The 22,999-nt window shown below is 48.7% G+C and overlaps 1 protein-coding gene across 1 annotated transcript; it reads right to left on the reverse strand.

Moving 5' to 3' along the window:
- Positions 1-6,499: 6,499 nt before the first annotated feature.
- On the reverse strand, positions 6,500-22,152 carry LOC144952681 (uncharacterized). The gene is made up of 11 exons (XM_078883157.1): positions 22,092-22,152; positions 20,124-20,183; positions 19,364-19,432; positions 18,764-18,820; positions 16,354-16,881; positions 15,088-15,129; positions 14,548-14,613; positions 13,809-13,865; positions 13,015-13,080; positions 8,329-8,370; positions 6,500-7,347 (listed from the first exon to the last, which is right to left on the reverse strand). The coding sequence occupies exons 1-11, from the start codon at positions 22,150-22,152 to the stop codon at positions 7,271-7,273; spliced, it is 1,125 nt and encodes a 374-aa protein (XP_078739283.1). The 3' UTR covers positions 6,500-7,270.
- Between the last annotated feature and the right edge of the window lie 847 nt (positions 22,153-22,999).

Below are 22,999 nucleotides of genomic sequence, written 5' to 3' on the forward strand. Positions count from 1 at the left end.
ACATTGTTCCTATAAATAATTCATCTTAATTCATAGTGTGTGATTATTTTAATTCGTTTTAATGCTTTATTGTTTTTATTTCAAGTTTAGACTCACGAGCTGGTTTGGCCTTCACTCATCGCGTCTACACACAGCCTGTTATTTCTGGCCATCGGTCATCACACATAAACACATACTGTATATACACAGACACACACAAACTCACGTATGTACGCTTATACGTATTTACTTTCACTTATGCACACGCATTCACAAGGACTCGATATATATACACACACACATGAATATTCTACATACATACAAAGACATACAGACAAACGTACACATTCGCAGACAGACAACAACTGCCGTTAAAATACATTGTGATGATCTCTCCCAGCACTTTCACCATGCTAAGTGCACTTTAAGGCCACGTGAAGTATCAAATGCCCCCTTGCAGTAGCTCACAGAAAGGACCCACCTTTAATGGGTTGACTGACTGAGATGACGGTCAGATGTACCAACTGTGCTCTACTGCATTGTATTCGTCCTAAGCTCTGCTTGTTGTTGTGAGCATCGCTTCTCTGCCCTTCGTTGTTACTGGTCGGTGACTGCTTCTAACTCCCCAGCATCATCCTTAACGAGCCTTCTTAACACCGCTGGTACCGGTCATCGGCAAGTCCAATCAGCTGCACATCCTTCCCTACCGCATTAGTCCATATCTTCTTTAGCCCGTGCAGCGCCCGTTTAGCCCCCTCTCTCCAACCAAACACAAGCTGCTTGGGTATGCGGGCTACATGACCCAGCCAACGCACCCTCGATTGCCAGAGGAGCTCACTGATGGGACTTTGTTCAGGATAAACCCAGGATGGTTCATAGGCAGGTTCGCCTGAATGTTTCAAACCAGCGCAGATATTCCCTTAGAAGGCTCCTGTGATCTAGAAGAACCGGAGCTTTTGATGGAGTTATAGGCCAGGCAGCTTCCACACAACGTTACTCAGTTGATAAAAAAAAAATGCCACTCAACTTATTCGGAGTGAGACCTCGGCTGCCAAATTGGAGCTGGTCATACGCACATGGCACAGGTACAGAAACTTCTCCACTCTCTGCCTTATCAGTCATGGAAAGTAAAAAGAGGGGAGCATTTGATGACATAAAATACCCAGGCAGGTGCTTTGTTTTCAGGGGGCTGATGGCAAGGCCCAATCTCTTAGTCGCATGCTCCAGGTTCAGCAGCAGTGCCTCCAACTCCTCCTCTGAATCAGCAGCAATTACGAGATCATCGACATACATAAGATGGTTGACCAATCGGGAGCCATCCCTATTGGGCATTGATCCCATTGTATATATAGCAGATGGAAATTACACCGGTACATCCATGGAAAGATTCTGGAATGCAAAATTACTCTTGACTCCTGGCCACGCAACTTTACCCGGGCCTGGCCATCATCATGACGGTTATTAGTGAGTGTGAGCAGTCAGGGAGCCTGAAAGTACGAAGAACAACCCAGAGCCGTGGCCTATTGATGATGGTATCATAGATTTAAAGCAGAGATGTAGGTCATGTTGGAATTCCCTACACCTCTGCTGTAGCAGACGGACAGAAAATATCGTATCTGCGCAGGACCGCCCTGGCTTTGAACCACATTGGGGCTCCACAAGCCTCTTCTCAGCGTGCCTGGCAAAGCGATGTTGAATATTCCTTGCCAGGATTTTACCGACACACTGAGGAGGGACATTCCTCGGTAGTTGTTGCAATCAGTGCAGTGCCCCTTTTCAAAAATGGGGACCACCAGGGCATTCTTCCAATTCTGTGGAACCCGTCCTGTGGACCAGGCAGTTATAATGATATCACACGGCAGTCTGCACACAGACGCCACCCTCAGCAATTTGCTTGAGAGGTCATCTCTACTTGGTACTCTACTTAGTCTCAAGCTCCGGAGCGACCTTCGAACCTCCTCAACAACTGACACCTCAGCCAAACCACTCACAGTGAGCAGCAAATCTCTCTAATATTTGAGGCACAAAAACACTAGAAGAATCAACCCCACCTTGCACTATGATTTTGCATTGTTTCCCCTCCTCCAAATACCTTACAGATTACATTACCGTTGTTCTTCTCCTTAAGGATAGTAATAAGTGTGGCGCTGTCAGTTACAATTGTTATGGAGTTAAAAAGTGATTTATTATCGCGTGCTACTGAGGGAGTTTGTATCTCCTCAGCAACCTGCGACCACCACTCATCCGTGTAGTGCCGCACAGCTTTCTGAACCACCGAGCAAAGGCTGTGGTAAGCCTCCTCATTCCACGTAAGTCGAGCAGCCTCCTACCGTTGTTATTGAGCTAATCTGGCCCATGTCTTACAATCACGCTGTCCCACGTGTTTGCATCTTGACCAACTCGGGCATTGCATTCACCCAACAGGATGACTATCCGGAGAAGCCACTATAGATAGCACCTGTGACAGGAGGTCATAGAAGGCATCCGACTCTACCTGCATCCCTCCTTTGATGTTCATCTTAGGTGTGGGTTAAGCAACGACTACCATTCCTCGCCTCCTGTTGATGAGTCAAGCCCACAGTGGCCTGGGACTGACATTTTCCCACACCTCACCTCCAAGCACCCCACCCACATAATTATTTTGTTTAAACGCAATGTCGCTCCCAGTTGTATGCCCTGAGTGGAGAACTGTCCACCCCTCGTGGTGATTGGAGCTAGAACCAGTCCACCAGACCTGTATTTCAGAGGTCCAGGTAGTATCGGTCCAGAACTCAACAGAAGAGGAGTGGCAGCCTCTCCTCTGCAGTAAGAGTGCGAATATTCCACGTGGCCAACCAAAGTGGTTTAACTGTTTTTGGAGGAACCCCAAGGGGGGAGGGGAGAGGTTCAGTCTGGCTCCGTCAAATGGGCTTTGGCCAGAAGGGATCGTAAACTCCTATCCCCCCGGGGCCTCCAGCACAAAGCTTAATTGGCTGTTTTCATCGGGGTGTGTGATAACAAAATAAAGTGTCAGGTGGAGGGGTTATTAGACTCTCATATTAGGGCGCATCGATGTCCGGAATGCTTTCCATTCCGATGATAGGAACCCACTGGAACTGTGCACTTTTATATAATCTACATTGAAAAATAATGTATTTGTAACGGCTTTTTGTGTTTAATGTTGTTGTCCTTCCCCCTTCATAGCTCTACGTAGGGTGCCAAGCAAGTTCAACATACTTACACTAAACTAACTACACAATAATATACTTACACACCCCCTCCTCACTCTCACCTCAGCCTCACCACACCCACACTTATCAGGCCAACCCCACCATTCTCAACCCCATACAACAATAACCGCCATTTGCCGCTAAGTGGTGATGATATATTCTTTAATATCACCACGGCGCTTGTGTCAGGCGAGGCGCACTTTAAGGCCACGTGAAGTGTCAAACGCCCGCTGGCCGGAGGTCACGGGACAGACCCAGGTCCTATGGGTTGCTGACTGAGATGACTGACAGATATACCATTAGTACTTCCCACTGTGCCAACTTGTTTTGTTTTAGCCACCCGGTACTCTGCTCGTTTTTGTGAGCGTCTTTCCTCTGCCTCCGACTGCCCAGGAGCGTCCTTCACGAGCCTCCTCCTCCAGAGGCCAATCTTAACACGGCTGGTACCAGTCATTGGCAAGTCCACTCAACTCCATATCCTCTTTTACAGTATCAGTCCATTTCTTCGATAGACAATGCCATGCCCGTTTAGCCATCTTTATTCAGAAGTAATTATTGTAGACACATCCAGCCTGAATCTTTCATATTGAAGCAGATGCTCCTTTAAATGACTCCACGGTGATTATGAGCAAAGGGGCAGGGACTCTGAAAGCATGCAGAATAACTCAGTACTCATGTATGTATGTTGAACTTCTTTTGTACCGTACGTAGCCAACCATACTATTTGGAGGTTGCTGTTGACCAGGTCAATAAAGCATAAATGTATGTCCCACTCAGATTGCAGATGGACGGAAAATATGGAGTGCGTCTGGGACCTCTCCAATGTGAAACCACTTGGGGCTCGGCAAGCCTCTCATCATAGCCAACACGATGGCGTGCAGCATAGTATCTGCAAGGCTCAATTATTTGGTGATGGGGTACTTCAATATCAGACCGTGTCCGTCCGGGGCTCACCGAAGGAATATAGCGTTATAAAGTCATACTCATCACGCACACAGTGCTTGTTACAAGTGAACCACAATACCTCGCTGATCTCATCAAAACCATCATCACGCGAACTCTGCTCATCCTGGCATTGGCTTTTAGCTAACCGTCGGAAAAAGATGTTCACCGCAACGCGCGCTTTCGGATGCGCTTCTGTGGCCGACTGGAATGCTCTTCCGATATAAGGAAGGCACTGGGAGCTTTGCAACTTTTAAATCTAGATTTAAAACTCATTTCTTTTTTACTACTTCCTGTGGTTAGTTTGTTGTCCTTCCCCCACCCCTCAGATTAGCACGGTTGGCTATGTAAAGTGCCGAAGAAGTTCTACATATACACGTGCGCACACACACACATGCAATCATAGGTGCACGACACAGGCAATGGTACGCATAAGGGCAGTGAGTACAGATTTTTTATTTTAATCCAGAACACAAGAAGGACATTGCACAGAACACCCCCACCCAAGTCACGTGAGATCAATCAAGGACTTATTAACCTTTCTCAAACTATCACACGGACACCCGTACAATCTCATATGCCAACTCGTTCAACCCACAGATACGAGGAGGTACACACAATTACCCAAGCGTAGGTTTGGCAAAAGTTGGAAGAAAAAAAATATAAAACAAAATTTGGTTCTTTTGTTTGCTCTTCCAAGTACCAGTCGCTTACCGGTTCTCTCACCTCTGCGAATCGTCGCAAGGAAGTCACTGGTAACGTAACGACGTCCGTCGTCAGCAGTATGTGATTGATTTTCATAGCCAACGTCGTAATCGCGAGTGGCGAAACCACAGGAGCTGTTCGTGACCGTTGGGGTTAGCAGACACGCACACAATCTGGTGTCGCCAAATTTCTACGGACCACTATCAAACGTTTTGGGGTAAAAGTCGATCGGACCTTTGACCCGCAACGTTCTCAAATTCTTAGGGGAGAATTTGTAGGTGTCCTCACTTTTCGACTCATTAAAACAAATCTCTGGAGCGGACGAGAGCTAAATAATGATAGACGTATACTCAGTGCGGGCGGGGGGGGGCACACACAGAGATGGAGAGAGCAATCGTGCTGTGACGGTTCCATCTGAAGACGGAAGCTTGTGTTGCCTCCGAAACGTCGTGATTTTTAATTTTACTTTTATTAATTAGATTTTTTACCTACGTGACTTTACCGAAAAAACCTAAGAGTATAGAGATGGAAAGGCTGGGCGCCTTAGGAAGCCATGGTGTACGGACGTCTTAGAGTAACTGGTTCACCATGGCACCAGCAAGATGCGAATGATACCTGATTTACAAATGTAAGATTAAGACATTATCCTTAAGTGTGCCCCCGTGGGTCACCCAGAACAGAGACCGTACAATGTATAACGACGCAATGCCCCATCCACAAGTACGAAGAAGGAGGCATCACAGCAGCCATGATACACTATTCCGCTGCTCCTGACGCGATTGTTTAGCTTGACCACCTGAATGTGAAATTGTAGTTGTCTCTGCATCTACATCAGCAGACGTACGGACGAGGAAGAGACTCCTAGATACCCATCGAGATCCAGACTCATAGACGTTCAGAGACTCCCAGACCCATAGCGACTCACAGAGACTCATAGAGACTCACAGAGATCCGTGGAGACCCAGACCCAGAGTCTATTTTTAGACTCAGGCTCAGAGAGAGTCCCATAGACTAATAGAGACATCACAGCGATGATACACTCCACTGTTTGTGACGTGGTTGTCTGCTGGCTTGCCGAGGAGGCTGAGGTGACTGCGTTAAACGCTGGTGATGAGTCACACGGTCAGTTCCTAGGCCCCATTTCAATTAAATGGTCTATTGTTTCGTTTTGCGCAAATATCTTTAATAACGGACTTAAATTCAGCCGCCCAATCGATTCGGTGCCCCCGATGGCTGAATCGGAAATCCGTGGAAATGCAGCCCCCCCTCCCCCCCCACCATCACCAGGTTTTTACTTTTATGATGAACGCCAGGGTTAATAAAAAAATTTAGTTTTTTGTATTCCATGGACATACACCGGTTCGCTCGCTCACTTACTCACTCAAAACTGCTTTTTGTGTTTAGTTTGTTGTCCCCCCCCGCACCTCCGATTGGTGCAGTTGGCTACGTTACAGTGCGAAATAAGTTCAACATACGTACATATGTTGAGTTTGTTGTCCTTCCCCCACGCCTCCGATTAGCAACGATTGGCTATATTACGGTGCGAAAGAAGTCCAACATCCATACGCTCGCTCGCTCACTCACACTTCAAGGGTCCGATCCGTATGAAATTGGCATAGATTGGTCAGAGACTTTTTTTTATTTTAAACGTTTTTATTGCAACTCAACGCGAGCCCCGGTACAATTCGCCGATCGCAAAATGGAGGGGGAGGGAGGTGGGATGTAAATTTAGACTCGCTGCCCCACGTGCAGGGGTGGTCAGGGAACTTAACGAACGGTGAAGCGGCACCATCACGCCCACGGTGAGAATTTGTGCGAGAGTCAAGGCTTGCGTCCGCGGGTGAACTTAGACTTGGCAATGCACCGACACACACAGACCAATACCAATAACCCCCATTCGCCACGGCACCTGTGTCAGGCCAGGTACCTATTCAGGCTATCACTTGAAGTGTCGAAGGCTCGTTGCTGACAGGAGAATATCATGGGACAGACCCAGGAGGTGCAACGGGTTTGACTGACTGAGATGACTGACATGCACACACGCAGACTGATCGTATGTCAGCTGAATCAACTCGAATGGAATTATTGATATCAGCAGTGGCAGCAACAGATTCTGAGCTGTGTGCACGTGAACCTGCGCACCTGTTTGTGTGTGTGCATGATGCATCACAATGCACCATGGCCTCGGGAGTGCACCTAGCCTGGCGCAGAGCTGTGACCTCAGATCGTGAACATGTCAATTCAACACTCCGGCAGGAATGGGTCGGTTCCTGAGGCTGAGCTGTGACTTTACAGAGGCGACGGGGCTCGTGGATTTGGACGTTGATCTAATTAGAAGCGCTTGATGGGATGGGGTGGGGGGGTGTGAGCGAGCGAGTAAGCGGGCAGCTGTGGGGAGGATGGTAGGCGGCATCTGTCCGGAACGTGTCGTCAAGTTACTTCTTCACCAGAGTCTTGAGTCCCTTCGACAGGCAGCACTTCTGGCCGAAGTGACTGCAGATGGGACGCAGGGCTGGGCACACGCGCACACGTCGCACATTGTTAGGTCGGGCACGGTCAACAAATGCGGAGGGCTTTTCGCCATTCCGATGTTACCATTGGCAGTCGATTCGCGGGTGAGATCCACGTGAGGGTAAAATATAAATTTACGTCTGAAAACAAAAGGTACAATAGACTTCATTTCCGGATCGAGCTGCATTTGCATCACAGCCACCGTGGCCCCACTCGGGAGGACCGTCACGGACCACTGGTGGATAGCGGGGATGGCTCTTTTGAGAACCACTGATTTAAGGAAATTAAAACATAGCACCAAAATGAGTGCAGCAGGTGGCACAAATGTAACGCCGCAGATTGTGGCGACAGGCTAACTAGTGCCGAGTCTCGTGATCATGATCACGGCCCATGTGCACATAGCCCCGCAGTCGGTGTGTTGTTTCCACTTTCCTCTGTCTTGTGCAAATCTGCTCAAATAGCGGCCACATCTTTCTGGCACTTATCTCATTCTCAGTTTGGTCTTCCTCTGTGAGTCTCTACATATAGCTATGGGTCTCTCTGAGTCTCAGTGGGTATCTACGAGTCTCAATGGGTCTCTATAAGTCTCTGGTTCCTGATGGATCTGAGTCTCTGTACGATTCTCAATGGATAGCAATGGGTCTCTACGAGTCTCTATGGGTCTCTATAACTTCATACATATCTGAATCTGAGTTTGTGGATCTTTGAGGTTCCTGGTCTCTTGAGTTGTCGTCAAGCCATTCTCTGTTAAGTGTTTCTTCGCTTTGTTTTTTTAATAAAAGAAAAAAACACCTTTAATTGTCCCGTGTCCAAATAGTGCCAGTTTCCATTTCATCACTGCCTGCATCTCCTCTTCTTCTATGTGCAACCTTTTTCTTCGAAATCGGTCACTCTTTGGGTGCAGTTTAGATGCTGTATCATGCAGCAATACATTTCAAATGCGTGCCGACTGTAATTCAATGCAATGAGACAGAATAGTTACCTGGTGCGGCGAGGCAAGGATTGCCCAGAAATCCTGGTGCCACTGTACACGGACAGACACAGACAACATATTTACACAACAGCTGCCAATCGCCACTAAGTGGCGGTGATGTCATCACAGCGTTTTTTTGCCAGGCTAGGTGCACATTTGAGGCCATCACGTGAAGTGTGGAAGGCTCTTGCTGCTGGCATGAGGTCATGAGACAGACCCAGGACTGTTCCGCACCTACAATTAGCAGTTGGCTTCGTATGGTGCGATAGAGGTTTAACATACATACGTACATACATAGGTGCTGTGGGTTGATTGACAGAAAAGACTGGCAGATGTACCACCTGTGCTCCCCGCTGTGCCAACTTGTTGCGTTTTAGATGCCCGGCGCTCCTCTCGTTGTTGTGAGCGTCGTTCCTCCGCCCTCCGTTGTGGTTGGAGGGTGACTGCCTCCAATTGTCCAGCAGCATCCTTTACGAGGCTCCACAGAGGCCAATCTGAATCGGCCCATCTCTTCTCTAAACCCGCGCCACCGTTATTGTTTAGAGGGGGCATGGACTAGCCCCTCTATCCAGCGAAACAGAAGCTGCATGGGCATACAGTGGCCAAGCATGCGGGCTACGTGACTCCAGCTAATACAGCCTCGCTTGTCAGAGCTCACTGATGTGCCTTTGTCCAGATATTTGAAGGATCTGTGAGCTCCTCACACTGTGATCCAGTCTGGTTAAACCCAGGATGGATCATAGGCAGGCTCACCTGAATGTTTCAAACCAGCGCAGATGTTCTCTTAGAAGGCTCCTGTGGTCGAGAGTGATAGGCCAGGCAGCTTCCACACAACGTTACTCAGTTGATAAAAAAACAATGCCACTCAACTGATTCTGAGTGAGACCTCAGCTGTCAAACCGGAGCTGGTCATACGCACATGGCCCTAGGTACATAAACTTCTCTACTTTCTGCCTTATCATTCGTGGAGAGTGGAGAGATGGGAGCATGTTTTGGTCAGGCTTCGTGGCAATTGCCCATCTCTTCGCAGCATGCTCCAAATTGAGCAATAGAGTCTCCAACTCCTGAGAGTGAGCAGCAATCACCAGATCATCAGCATATGTAACATGGTTGACCAATAGGGAGCCATCCTCTTGCCTACACCCGGGCATCGATCAGGCACACTCTGCCCAACATGGGCAGGAGATGCAAACTCTGCATAGAAAACGGGATGTCTGAGTCAGGACTCCTTGCTGTTAAGTGTTACACCACTGTGTGTGGCCAGCCTGCCGCCAAAGACGATATATATATAGTCTATTCTATAACGCAGTAGTAGTTGCGTACCCTGAAGAACACTGCATTATGTAAAAATGGCTTTATCATGAGAATATATAAAATAGGGTTAAGTGCAGTCCGCGATAAGGCACGAGATGCGTACGGAGGCCGAACAAAGACTTGAGGCGCGTGGATAGCATCTGGAACCATCCAGCAGCATCCCAATGTCTCGCGCAATTGCGTTATATCCAATTTGCATCTACGTAGTAAAAAAATGTGTTCCCTTAACACATTGTTGTGAAAACACGCGTCATCGGCGAACAGACTGGTATTCCTATTGCTGTGGAGATTTATCTTCGGCAAAAAAGATGCACAGCAAACGCGGGTCCGGTGACGTTCTTGAAAATAGCGGGCAATAGGCAAAATCCGCGATCCGTGAATCCAAAGGCGTCGATGGGAAAGCTAGAGGTTTGGTTAACTGTTCGTAATGACACCCATCACCTCCTCTACCTTTTTGTTTTAAGTTACTCTGCATTAACCCAATCGTGAAGCAGGAAAGCATTTTGAATGGAAAATCCGATTCATGTTTTCTAGGGTTAAATACAACTTGTACGGCAAATGTATCGAATGAGAAAAAAATCAATGGAGTATATTCTTGGTTCTTTCCGTAAAGTCACGTAGACAAAAAACAATAACACAAGCTTGATGAAGACCGCTTGTGTTGCGATCGAAACATCGTGGTTTTTTGCTTTTTATTTTAATTAATATTTTATTTGTATTTTCTATCAACGTGACTTTACCGAAAGAGCCAAGAATATGAATTCCTGCAGTCACGAAAATTTTAAGTCTAAATTTTAATGTAGTTTTAATGTAGTATACTGTACACGTACAGTATATGCATGCTGTACTGTATGTACAGTGTCTGTGCAGCACTGTACACGTATCCGTGTACAGTACAGTGCTCTACACTACAGGAAAATCGCACGGCTCAAATTTCGCTGCCTCGTTGGAGGCTGGAAGACACCGCGTGGCCTAGGGCCACATGGGAGGCAAGATGGGAGACAAGACGTTAGACAGGACGGAGATAAGATGGAGACGGGGACAGGATGTAGACGACAGAGACAAGATGGGAAATAAGATGGAGACAAGACAGGGACATGATGGAGACGATAGGGAGACAAGATGGAAACAAGATAGAGACAAGACGGAGATGAGATGGGAAACAAGATGGGGACAGGAACAGGATGGAGACGACAGAGACAAAATGGAGATTAGATGGGAAACAAGATGGAGATGGACAGGATGGAGACGATAGAAACAAGACGGAGGCAAGATGGGGACAAGACAGTGACAGGATGGAGACAAGAGACAGGACAGACAGGATGGAGACGAGATGGGAGACAAGAAGTCGTTGCGTGCCTTCATCCGTGGCGGCAGCAGCAGCGTCATCGCGGACAGTGCAGTTAGGAGGCGTATGGGAATCTCGCGGTCAGTCTCGAATGGTCGAGGCGTGATCGGGTGAATGGTACCTCAATGGATTTGACGCAAAAAATCGCGATAGCTAAACCTGCGAGAGGGAAGGGTTTGCTGCATTCTAAACAACTTGATTAAAAGCCACATCATTCCAGCTGATAAAAACAATGCATTCTCTCTGGACAATCGAATGACTCAACAACTGCATTTGCTTTTTTCAAAAAAAATATATCTCAAAGTTTATCTTTACTTTATATGTAGGCTTTCAAAACCAGTGTGATTTTATAATTGATTTCTTTACGGTTAGATCGTCGTGTAAGGTTATGATGTCACTTTTTGCTGTAACTATAACCTCCCAGCACCCAATGACAGAGCCAACAAAATCAAAGTTTTCACGTAATGGGCAAAAATATTGCCAATTTGGTTATGTACTCTTTGGTTCTTTCGGTGAAGGCACATAGTTAGAAATAAAATAAAATCAAACATCACGACGTTTTGATCGCAACACAAGCGGTCGTCATCAGGCAAAGGAGATGATGACGACCGCTTTGTTGCGATCAAAACGTGATTTATTTTATTTCTAACTACGTGACTTTACTGAAAGAACCGAAGAGTATGGATTCCTACAGTCACGAAAGCTTCAAATCAATTTGGTTATGGGTTTGTGTTTTAACACGAATATTTACGCTGCTTGTGATAATCCCAGGCAAAACATCAAAACATGCCCGTTCGTATTAAATCAGTCGGAAATTCCGCTCGAACTTTTCCAAATATCGCCACAAATGCAATTGGCGTATCCTGCCCAAATGACGTGACACCTTTTAATGTTTTTTTTGCTCTGTCGTCAGGTTGATTGGTGGGGGGGGGGGTGCGGTTACAGTATCGAGGATCGAGTAACAGCGATTGAGAAAGGGTAGCGGAGGTATTCACGCTATAGAGGTGAGTAGGGGATCGGGAAGGGTAGGGGAGGAATAGGGGGAGCTGGTCACAATAGAGGGAACAGGGTAGGGGAGGTGGTCACGGTCGAGAGATATGTCGGGGTTAGGGAAGGTTAGGGGAGGGATGGGAAAGAGTGGAGTGGGCGAGGTGAGGGAAGGGAAAGATAAAGGGTGATAGAGAAGAAATTAGGCCTGAAGAGAGGAACGGAATGAATTTGAGGAGGAAGAGGGGGGGGGTGCTTAATGTACAAGGGCAGTGTTGAGTCTATGTTGCAGCGTTACGTCTATGGGTCACAGTTTTGAGTCTATGGGTCAGAGTGTTGAGTTTATGGTCATTGTTAAGTCTATAAGTCACAGTGTTGGGTCTATGGGTCACAGTGTTGAGTCTATGGGTCACAGTGTTGAGTCTATGGGTCACAGTGTTGAGTCTATGGTCATTGTTAAGTCTATGGGTCACAGTTTTGGGTCTATGGGTCACAGTGTTGAGTCTATGGGTCACAGTGTTGAGTCTATGGGTCTCAGTGTTGAGTCTATGGGTCACAGTGTTGAGTCTATGGTCATTGTTAAGTCTATGGGTCACAGTTTTGGGGCTATGGGTCACAGTGTTGAGTCTATGGGTCACAGTGTTGAGTCTATGGGTCACAGTGTTGAGTTTATGGGTCACAGTGTTGAGTCTATTGGTCACAGTGTTGAGTATACGGGTCATAGTGTTGAGTCTATGGGTCACAGTGTTGAGTCTATGGGTCGCAGTGTTGAGTCTATGGGTCACAGTGTTGAGTCTATGGGTCACATTGTTGAGTCTATGGGTCAGAACGTTAAGTCTACGGGGCAGCGCCGCTTAACGTACAGGGGAAGTTGACTCCAGTGGAGGGGTGCAAGGAGGGGGAGCGAGAGAGAAGGGATCTAAGGACGATCTAACGTGACAGAAACTAATTATGAATCGCAGGTGAGTGCTTTGTGTATATAAAATATGGACACGCGAGGAGTTAGGTCACCACGGTGATGACGACGTCCGTTTACAAGCACACACCGTCAGTAGCGATCTTTGTCGAGCACCGAAGCGGAACCAATTGTTCCCGACCATGCAGCGTCACATCAGCAGAGCCGAGACAGAGCACATGCAAGGAACAAAGACACACAAAGTATAGTCTTCAACAGAATGCTGGGGGGGGGGGGTGAATGCCGTTAGCGAGCAGCAGCAGCGCCTATGAAGGCCAGCACTGGCGCACACGAGGTGGGGGTTGGTTGAACCAATCGGTGGGTGGGTGCATGGTTGGGTGGGTGATTCGGTGGGTGTTTGGGTGCTGTGTGGTGGGTGGGTGGGTGAGTGTTGTGGGTGGGTAGATGATTGAGTGGGTGGCCTTGTCGAGACCACCAACTCGAAAGAGAGCTCAAAATGTGGCCGTATTATTATCATCGTCTCGACCACCAAGTTGCAAGGACAGATCTGAAGCAGATGCCATTCCATGACGCGGGAGGGAACAGACAGACAACTGTTGACCGGTTCCACTCCAGTCGGACTCACCAGGCAAGTGCAGTGATGGACGATAATCAGTTTGGCTTTGTGTACAAGTCAGCATGTGTGCGTCTCTCTGTGTGAGTCTCTTGGGTCTTAATCACAGGAATATGAATTCCATCATTGCTCCACAAAACTGCACACTCGCTCACTCACTCGCACCTCCGATTAGCAATGGTTGGTTACGTACAGTGTGACAGGGTATTCAACATACTACACTACTATACACTACACTAATATACACTACACTATTATACACATACTCTCAACTCATCCGTTCTCTAGAGGAGTAGCGAATAGAGACTGACCTTCAGGGATGACGGGGAGAGGAGCCTCTTCCTCGACCTCCACATCAATGCCTTCCTCTGAAACGAGATAGATCAAACGTTGGCTGGGGTCAATCCACTGCTGGATGAAGGCCTCCGCTTCTTTGTCTCTCCAAACAAGCCACTCCACCAACTCTCACGATTCCTTGTGATGTAATGTTTGTTACTTTGATCCTTACCACCCCGTGTATCATCGACAGTTCAGCGTGCCATGGTGGTTATGATATGTTAACTTCCTCTCCTGGTATGCAGGAGGTCGTCGGTTCAGTTCCGACCCTGATGATGCCTGTTGTATATTTTGAGTTTGCATGTTCTCCCCGGGGTCGTGTGAATTTTTCTCCAGGGCCTCCAGTTTTTCCATCCACATTTAGAAACATGCGACTAGAATATTTGTCTGCTATCAATTTCCCCGTGATGAGCCACTTCGTTGAGCTATAATTTGTGATAACCAGGTCGCTTCTGAAAATAGCTATGTAGCTCAGGGGCCTTATCTGGTCAATTATAAATAGTTTATTATGGGGCTCTGGGTAGGTGTATGGATCCCTGGGTAAGTGTTTGAGTCTCTGTATAAGTGTGTGGGTCTCTAGGTAGATGTATGGGGTTTCTGGGTAGGTGTATGGGTGTCTGGGTACGTGTTTGAGTCTCTGTATACGTGTGTGGGTCTCTGGATAAGTTATGGGTCTCCGCGTGAACCTATTGTGTCTCTGCGAGCGTCACTTACCAGCGACCACCTCGGGGCCGGGATCAGCAACAGCGGGTGCGAAGGGGGCAGCTGCATACGCGGCACCTACACCCACCACCACAAGCAAAGTTGAACGGGTCACTAAGATTCACGCACGCCTGTTATATGTATGTATTTTGAACTTCTTTTGCACCGTACATAGCCAACCATGATAATCGGAGGTGTGAGGGAAAGACAAACTAAACGCAAAAAAGCAGTTCTGAAAAAATGTGTTTGTTAGTCTCAATGAATTAAAATTGCATCTCTCACAGTGGCTTTCTGATATCGGAAGGAGGAGCATTCCAGACAGCCGCAGAAGCCCATCTGAAAGCGCGTGATGCAGCGACTGTCTTTGTTCGATACAATATTCACCACATCACACTTTGCACCTGTTTTCTCAGTAGATGAAGACTACTGCCCAGAAACCCGACTCACTGTGGGGTAGCCCCGCCCTCTCTACCAATGGCTCACCCACTTAGCCACTAGTCCCCAACCATGTAAGGAGTGGATCCTGGGTGTGTGCATGCGCCCCATACTCACCGGGCAGGAGGTGGGGAGCGGCCACAGCAGCTAAGGGTTGTGCTACAAACAAGGGGAGAGAGAATCCCATGACATCACATCTCCATACAGACAAAAATTCCCCCCGTGTAGCCTTATCAAACTATTGGCGCAAGTGCTGTTAGCAAGCACCTATAAAGGCCGGCATAGCACACGAGGGAATGGGTGACCAGTACCATGCCCGGCCGCCTTTGATTCCCCAGTGGCAATGTTTACACACTGCACCAAGCACTCATTGGAGACTCAGTCAGCCTAGGGAAGGCCCAGGACCGGTACAAATATTCGTCCGTGTTATTGATTGTGAGCGGGAATTAAATTCTGGAAGCCCCGTATGTACCCACACAAACACTCCACAGCAGGGGGTCTTAAATGCAGAAAATGCTCATAAGATTTGTTGAGTTCTGGAAGGCTACGATTATAGCAAAAATCTGGAATGTAAGAGAAAACGGATCGAGATGGCAATATTGTAGTGATGTTTGCAACACTGTGGTTTATATCATCAGTCGACCAATCAGCTACGAGGAAGACAACCTCCAACGCAACATTGCCATCATTAAGTCACCGGTGCAAAATGGCCACCATGATGTCACCCATGCAAAATGGCTGCCGTGACGTCCCCCCTTTAAAAAATGGCCGACATGATGTAATCCATCCGCTTTAGCCAGTCTGTTAATGAACTAAATGTTATTAATATCTATTATTTCCATAAGCAATGTTCTTGAGATGTTGATGCATTTGCACGGTTGTCTATGTACGGCACAAAAGAAGTTCAACGTATAACACGTACTTATTAAACATGCGTTCATGAGTTATTTGCTTCATTAAACTCAATTAAGTTATTAATTATCGATAAAGTAAAAAAAAAATACTACTAAAAATTAAAAGAGAACGCATTGGGAAATTCCCGTGCATTTCAAGACCCCCATTGGTTGATAAGTAGTGTAGTGTATAGTCGTGTAATATTACAACTAGTTTCATTAGGCGACAGCCAGATTTGTGGCTGTCGCCTGCTGAAGCTCGTAATTACTGGCAAAACGCCATACTCAGATTGTCAATGTGGCTTTGCTCTCCAATTCACAACCAGTGTGGCTGCTGTACCAGTAACAAATTGGCCACCTTCTGTTTACATGACACTAAAGCTTACTAATTAGCTGTGTCATGTGGCGGTGGATTTCACGACGCAACATTTATATGTTTTCGCGATCTAACGCATAAACAAAATCTGCATTATGAAGAGAAACCCCTCACCGACTTTGCTGTTGACCACGTGGGGAGCTGCTACGACACCGGCGCCCAGGGGGTAGCCGACTTTGCTGTTCACCAGGTGGGGAGCTGCTACGACACCGGCACCAAAGGCACCCAGGGGGTAGCCGACTTTGCTGTTCACCACACGGGGAGCTGCTACGACACCGGCACTAATGGCGCCCAGAGGGTAGCCGACTTTGCTCGTGACCACGCGGGGAGCGACGACACCGGCGCCAACGACGCCCAGGGGGTAGCCGATTTTGCTGTTCACCACGTGGGGAGCTGCTACGACACCGGCACTAATTGCGCCCAGAGGGTAGCCGACTTTGCTCGTGACCACGCGGGGAGCGACGACACCGGCGCCAACGACGCCCAGGGGGTAGCCGACTTTGCTGTTCACCAGGTGGGGAGCTGCTACGACACCGGCACGAATGGCGCCCAGTGGGTAGCCGACTTTGCTGTTCACCAGGTGGGGAGCTGCTACGACACCGGCACCAATGGCGCCCAGTGGGTAGCCAAGTCCACCGATGCCTACAACGTGCAGAGACAAGACAGGGTGGGATGGGCCGAGGGTGGGGGTCGGGTATCACGGATGCGTAACGTAGGTCAGAGGTTAAAACTCCTCAACCAGCCACACTTCTGCAGCATAACAAAAACCAAACTCTTTGGTTCTTTCGGTAAAGTCTCGTAGGTATAAAATCACATCAATTAAATCACGACGTTTCGGGCTCAACACAAGCGTCCGTCATCAGGGGGGACAACCACAGCAAGAAACAATTGCTGAAGTGGGCAAAAGGGCTTCTGTAACAAGAGGCTATATAGGTAAGAGAGGGGAGAAGAGCCAGGGAGGAGAGATAGAGAGGGGGGTGTGGGGTAGGGGGAGTGGAGTACTGCAAGTTAGAGGGATTGCATTTAATTGCCACAGAAATAACTAAACAAACTCAATTCCAGCAGCTTATAACACTGGGTCCATGCATGGCATTTGGTGACCCAATCAGGCGCTGTCCATGCTCAACTCTGCTTAGCTTCCAATATCCAACGACATCTGGGAGTACGTTCTGGATTGACAAGAGGCGGTGGACAGGTGGGTCGGTTGGAAGTGGGTGGAGGGATTTAACCCATTTCCCGTTCTGAGATGTCTGCAACTTGCATGGTGGTGGATGTCCCGTTCACCGCCGAATCTCAGAACGCGCAAGCGGCCCAGCCTTCATTTTATATAGACAGGCGAAGTAGTAGTAGCACTGCTGTTTTTATAAACCATAGCGACATGACTGCCGCCCACTCTATGATAGCTGGCGCCAAAAGTGTGCCACACGCCCTTCCCGCGCATGGCCTTTTCCAATTCCGTTCCGATGACGCATATATAACGTCATCAGAACAGAATCTTAAGGAAAAGTGCATGATGTACACGTATGTACGCACGTCATCGAAATTTGGAAAGGGTTTAATCGCGATATCGTTTTAACTGTCGCGTCGGAAAAAATCGAATCGGAAGTGGCGTCCTCCGGATTACGACTCCCGTTTCGCTAACCGTTATGAATGAATCAATGTGACCAGTTTCTCAATGCCTCCGTTGCCCCTGTTCACCCGGCAATATAGAATGGGTTCAGCAGAGTTTTTGTCCATCGGCAGACATGCGTGTGGTGGAGGTAAAGCGTGAGCAAATAAGTATTCTGATTCTGACTCCGACCGCTGTCGATGCCGCAGTGCCGGCATGGAAAATTAAGTCTGGCAAAGAAAATATCCTCTCAAGAGTTTACCTCTGGTGAACCAGTGGCAGTTGTTGGGGTGTACCTTTATCCATGACTAGAATAAGAATGGGATTTAAACCTCATTCCCATAGGCACCTTTCTGCTGTAATCAATTCAATGTTGACTGAACTCATCGCAGCAAATTTGCCCGCGACTCGCGTCGTCTATGTCGTCGTGGTAGTGGTAGTGGGGGGAGGGATTGAAAATATTACTGGTAGGAACCACCTGGTTCCAACAGCCCACAGGGGATTATTGTGTCCGTCCGTCCGTCTGTCCGTCGTGCATCCAAAAATGGGAGGGGTGGGGCTGGGTGGGGAGGGGCTGGGTGGGGAGGGACTGGGTGGGAAGGGTGGGGAGGGGCTGGGTGGGGAGGGGCTGGGTGGGGAGGGTGGGGGGTGGGAGGGGTGGGGCTGGGTGGTGAGGGGCTGGTCACCCCGTGGTGCCCTTATAAAACTCAACATTTAACCCACTCACGCCGGCTTGTGCCCGCCCTCACAGTCGGCCATATTTGCGGAATACACCACGCCGCCATTGACCCTGGCCATTGACCGAGCAACCCAACGTTCCTACCAGTTCCCTCCGCAGGAATGTGTTAATTAGGAAGGGGTAGGGGCGAGGTAGGGGGTACATGCAAGCTCATGCACATTCGGCGGCATACCCACCATGGTGGTAGGGGCCCCCAAGGTATCCGAGCCCACCATAAGACTGGACGAGTCCAGCTGCCGGGGAGACACAGTTGTTTCGTGTTTAATGCACGGGGTGGGGGGGGGGGGTTCAGTGGTGAGATTGGTGAGGGATTGATTTGATAGGGTTGGTCGTGGCTTTGGCTTATGGCAAACGGCTAAAGACTGCCTGCTGACCTGCCGCCCTGCTGTCACTTGGGACCGTCCCCCGATGGGTCCATAAACTACTGTTTCCATGAAAATTTTGATTTTGTACCGGACTACTAAAATGTTTTATTTGAGACTCGTAATGAACCTCTTATATGGGCATGGGAGTGAGCCTACCTGAGTAGTGGCCTGGGCGGGGCTGGAAGATGAGTAGGTGGTGGTCTACGGGATGGGGGGGGGTGCTAGTGGTGGAGTGGGCATGGCCATGCAAAGTGGGCGGAGTTTCGACGTTCAGTTGTATGGAGCAGCTGAGCCTAAAATTGTCCGGGCATAATTTAAGGTGGTCGTTCGGGACACGCGATGTGTGTGAGCCGGTTCGAGAGTGTGGGCTAGTTGGGGGTGGGTGGGGGGGAGGTTGGGGAGATTTCTTACTTGTGTGGTGCTTGTAGCCTCTTGCAATCGCCGCTCCGGGATAGGCTAGACCACCATAGCCCAGACCTCCTGTAAGAGCGAGAGAGGAGAGGGGGGGATAGAATAGAGAGTGTGTGGAGTCAGGTTCAAGTAAGTTCCCACTGAGCTGTGTAGCTATCTTTCAGAAGCGATCACAGATGATAGTTCAATGGAGCAGCTTATCGCGTGGAAATTTATAGCAGCCAAATATGCGTGATGTTGATTCTAAAAGTGGAGGAAAAAACCGAAGGACCCGGAGAAAGAGCGTGTGTGCGCGTATATATGTTTAAAGATATGTGTGTACGCTTTTATTTATATAGAATAGGCTCATTCAGGTGGTGAGTGTGGTGGTGGTGAGTGTGAGAAGTGTTGTATTGAGTGTGGTGGTGGTGGTGGTGAGAAGTGTTGTGGTGAGAGTGGTGGTGAGTGTGAGAAGTGTTGTGGTGAGTGTGGAGGTGGTGGTAGTGAGTGTGGTGGTGGTGGTGAGTGTGGAGGTGGTGGTGAGTGTTCTGGTGAGTCTGGTGGTGGTGGTGAGTGTGGTGGTGAGTGTGGAGGTGGTGGTGAGTGTTGTGGTGAGTGTGGTGGTGGTGGTGAGTGTGGTGGTGAGTGTGGAGGTGGTGGTGAGTGTTCTGGTGAGTGTGGTGGTGGTGGTGAGTGTGGTGGTGGTGGTGAGTGTGGTGGTGAGTGTTGTGGTGAGTGTGGTGGTGGTGAGTGTGGTGGTGAGTGTAAAGTTCTCACTCACCGACTGCGTGCCCCAGAAATCCGGTCCTGAAAGTGCTCACCTTCGACTTGGCACTGACAGCTGTGATAAGACAAAGCCAAAGATCCCCCGAGTAGCCTTGACATACTTCCGGGGCAAGTACAGTTAGCTAGCGAGTAGCAGTACCTATGAAGGCTACCGGCACTGTGGCACACACGAGGGGGTGGGTGGCCAGCACCACACCCGGCCGCCTTTGTCTCTCCCCAGTGTCGATATTTACTGCACCACCACCAGCACCACCACTGCACAAGGTACTCATTTGAGGCTGAGTTCACCTCGGGGCGACCCAGGACCGGTTCAGATAATCGTCACTGATTTTGGCCGTGAACGGGAATCGAAGTTCGGGTATCTGCGGGTTACTTACACAGAACCATAGACACCCATAGAGGCCCATACTCATTGAGATCAACAGAGATCCATATATTCACATAAAACCATAGAGACCCATAGAACCCCACAGAGACCCATACTCATTGAGATCCACAGAGATCCAGAGATTCACATAGAACCACAGAGGCCCATAGAGACCCATACTCATTGAGATCCACAGAGATCCAGAGACTCACATAGAACCATGGAGACCCACAGGACCCCACAAAGACCTCCTGTATACCAGGAGAGGTAGTTAACATCTCCCAGGCACCATGGCTCCACCACACACACAGTAGACTACACACACACACAGCAGACTACACACACACAGCAGACTACACACACATCACACACACCACACGCACACACCACGCATACACCACACACAGTCCACACTCACACAGCAGACCACACACAGCAAACTCCACACACACACAGACTACACACACAGCAGACTACACACACACAGCAGACTACACACACAGCAGACTACACACACACACCACACACGCACCACCCACACCACACGCACACACCACACACACACACAGTCCACACACACAGCAGACTACACACACATCAGACTACACACACACACAGCAGACTACAAATACATACACACACAGACTACACACACACACAGCAGACTACACACACAGCAAACTACACACACACAGCAGACTACACACACACAGAAAACTACACACACACACAGCAGACTACACACACACCACACACACACAGCAGACTACACACACACACATCAGACTACACACACACACAGCAGACTATAAATACATACACACACAGACTACACACACACACAGCAGACTACACACACAGCAGACTACACACACACAGCAGACTACACACACACACAGCAGACTACACACACACCACACACACACAGACTACACACACACAGCAGACTACACACACACACTGCAGACTACACACACACAGACTACACACACACAGCAGACTACACACACACCACACACACACAGCAGACTACACACACAGCAGACTACATACACACCACACACACACAGCAGACTACACACACACGGCAGACTACACACACACACTGCAGACTACACACACACACTGCAGACTACACACACACCACACACACACAGCAGACTACACACACACGGCAGACTACACACACACACTGCAGACTACACACACACACTGCAGACTACACACACAGCAGACTACACACACACACAGCAGACTACACACCACACGCACACACACACCACACACTCACACAGTTCACACACACAGCAGACTACACACACACAGCAGACTGCACACACACAGCAGACTACACACACACACAGTTCACACACACAGCAGACTACACACACACAGCAGACTACACCACACACGCACACACCACACGCACACACCACACACCACACACACACACAGTCCACACACACACAGCAGACTACACACACAGCAGACTACACACACACACACAGCAGACTACACACACACACACAGTAGACTACACACACACACAGCAGACTACACACACACATACAGGCAGAGATCACCATCCAAACTTACGTGTCTGGGTGGCGAGGTGAAGAAGGGCGAGGAGGAAGAGAGTTTGCAGGGCTCCAGACATGTTTCTAGCTTGGTGAGTCGTCTGCCTTTCGCTGAGGAGGAGGAGGATGATGATGATGAGGACCCCTTGAGTCGTCGAGGATACTGAGAAGTTGAAACTTCGGAGTGACTGGGTGTCGAGGTTCTAGGCTTGTGCCTTTTTAAAGGGGCGGATCAGAACCGAGATGGGCTACCGACGACTTGGCACCCAGACTCGGTGAAGAAGACGCCCACAGCCAGCCGGCAAACAGAGAGGGGGGGGGCCTAGGGTTTCTCAATAGGTGCCAGTGTATAGGGGGGTTGGGAGGGATGGAGGCTGGTAAATGGCCCCCGTCAAGTTAAACGCGAGGTGTCCACACACAGATATCATGCGCGCGCGCGCGCGCGCAAAATAATGAAATAATTCCGAATGTATTTGCTGTTCAAATAACTGGGTGCTGAAACGTCCACTGACCCATTCACCCAGCCAGCCACTCACTCACTCCCCCACCACCACCACCCACCTTTCCTCCCATAATTTTAAAATAAATAAGCGAATACATTAAATAGCGATAATAACCCCCTGTTTTATAACGCGGCTTTCATGTTCAAAGTATCGCAAAAGCGACGACGTTAGAAAAAAATAAATGGTGTGCATGTAACTACAGACATAGGCAGAGAGAGAGAGAGATACACAAAAAATACATCTTTAGCGAAATGTAAAGTCTCCGATGATGGCAAAGTCGATGGAACTGATACTTTTGTATCGATGAATCTGTGATTTATAGCGAATCATCACCATCATGCATCGTCACGATTGCAGAGCAATGCAATCGAGCAACAGAATTGGGGATCTTTTCTTGAGCCTCGAGTTACAGGTGCATCGTGAG

This window comes from Lampetra fluviatilis, chromosome 69 (genome assembly GCF_964198595.1).
Source record: "Lampetra fluviatilis chromosome 69, kcLamFluv1.1, whole genome shotgun sequence".
In the NCBI taxonomy this organism is placed as follows: domain Eukaryota; kingdom Metazoa; phylum Chordata; class Hyperoartia; order Petromyzontiformes; family Petromyzontidae; genus Lampetra; species Lampetra fluviatilis.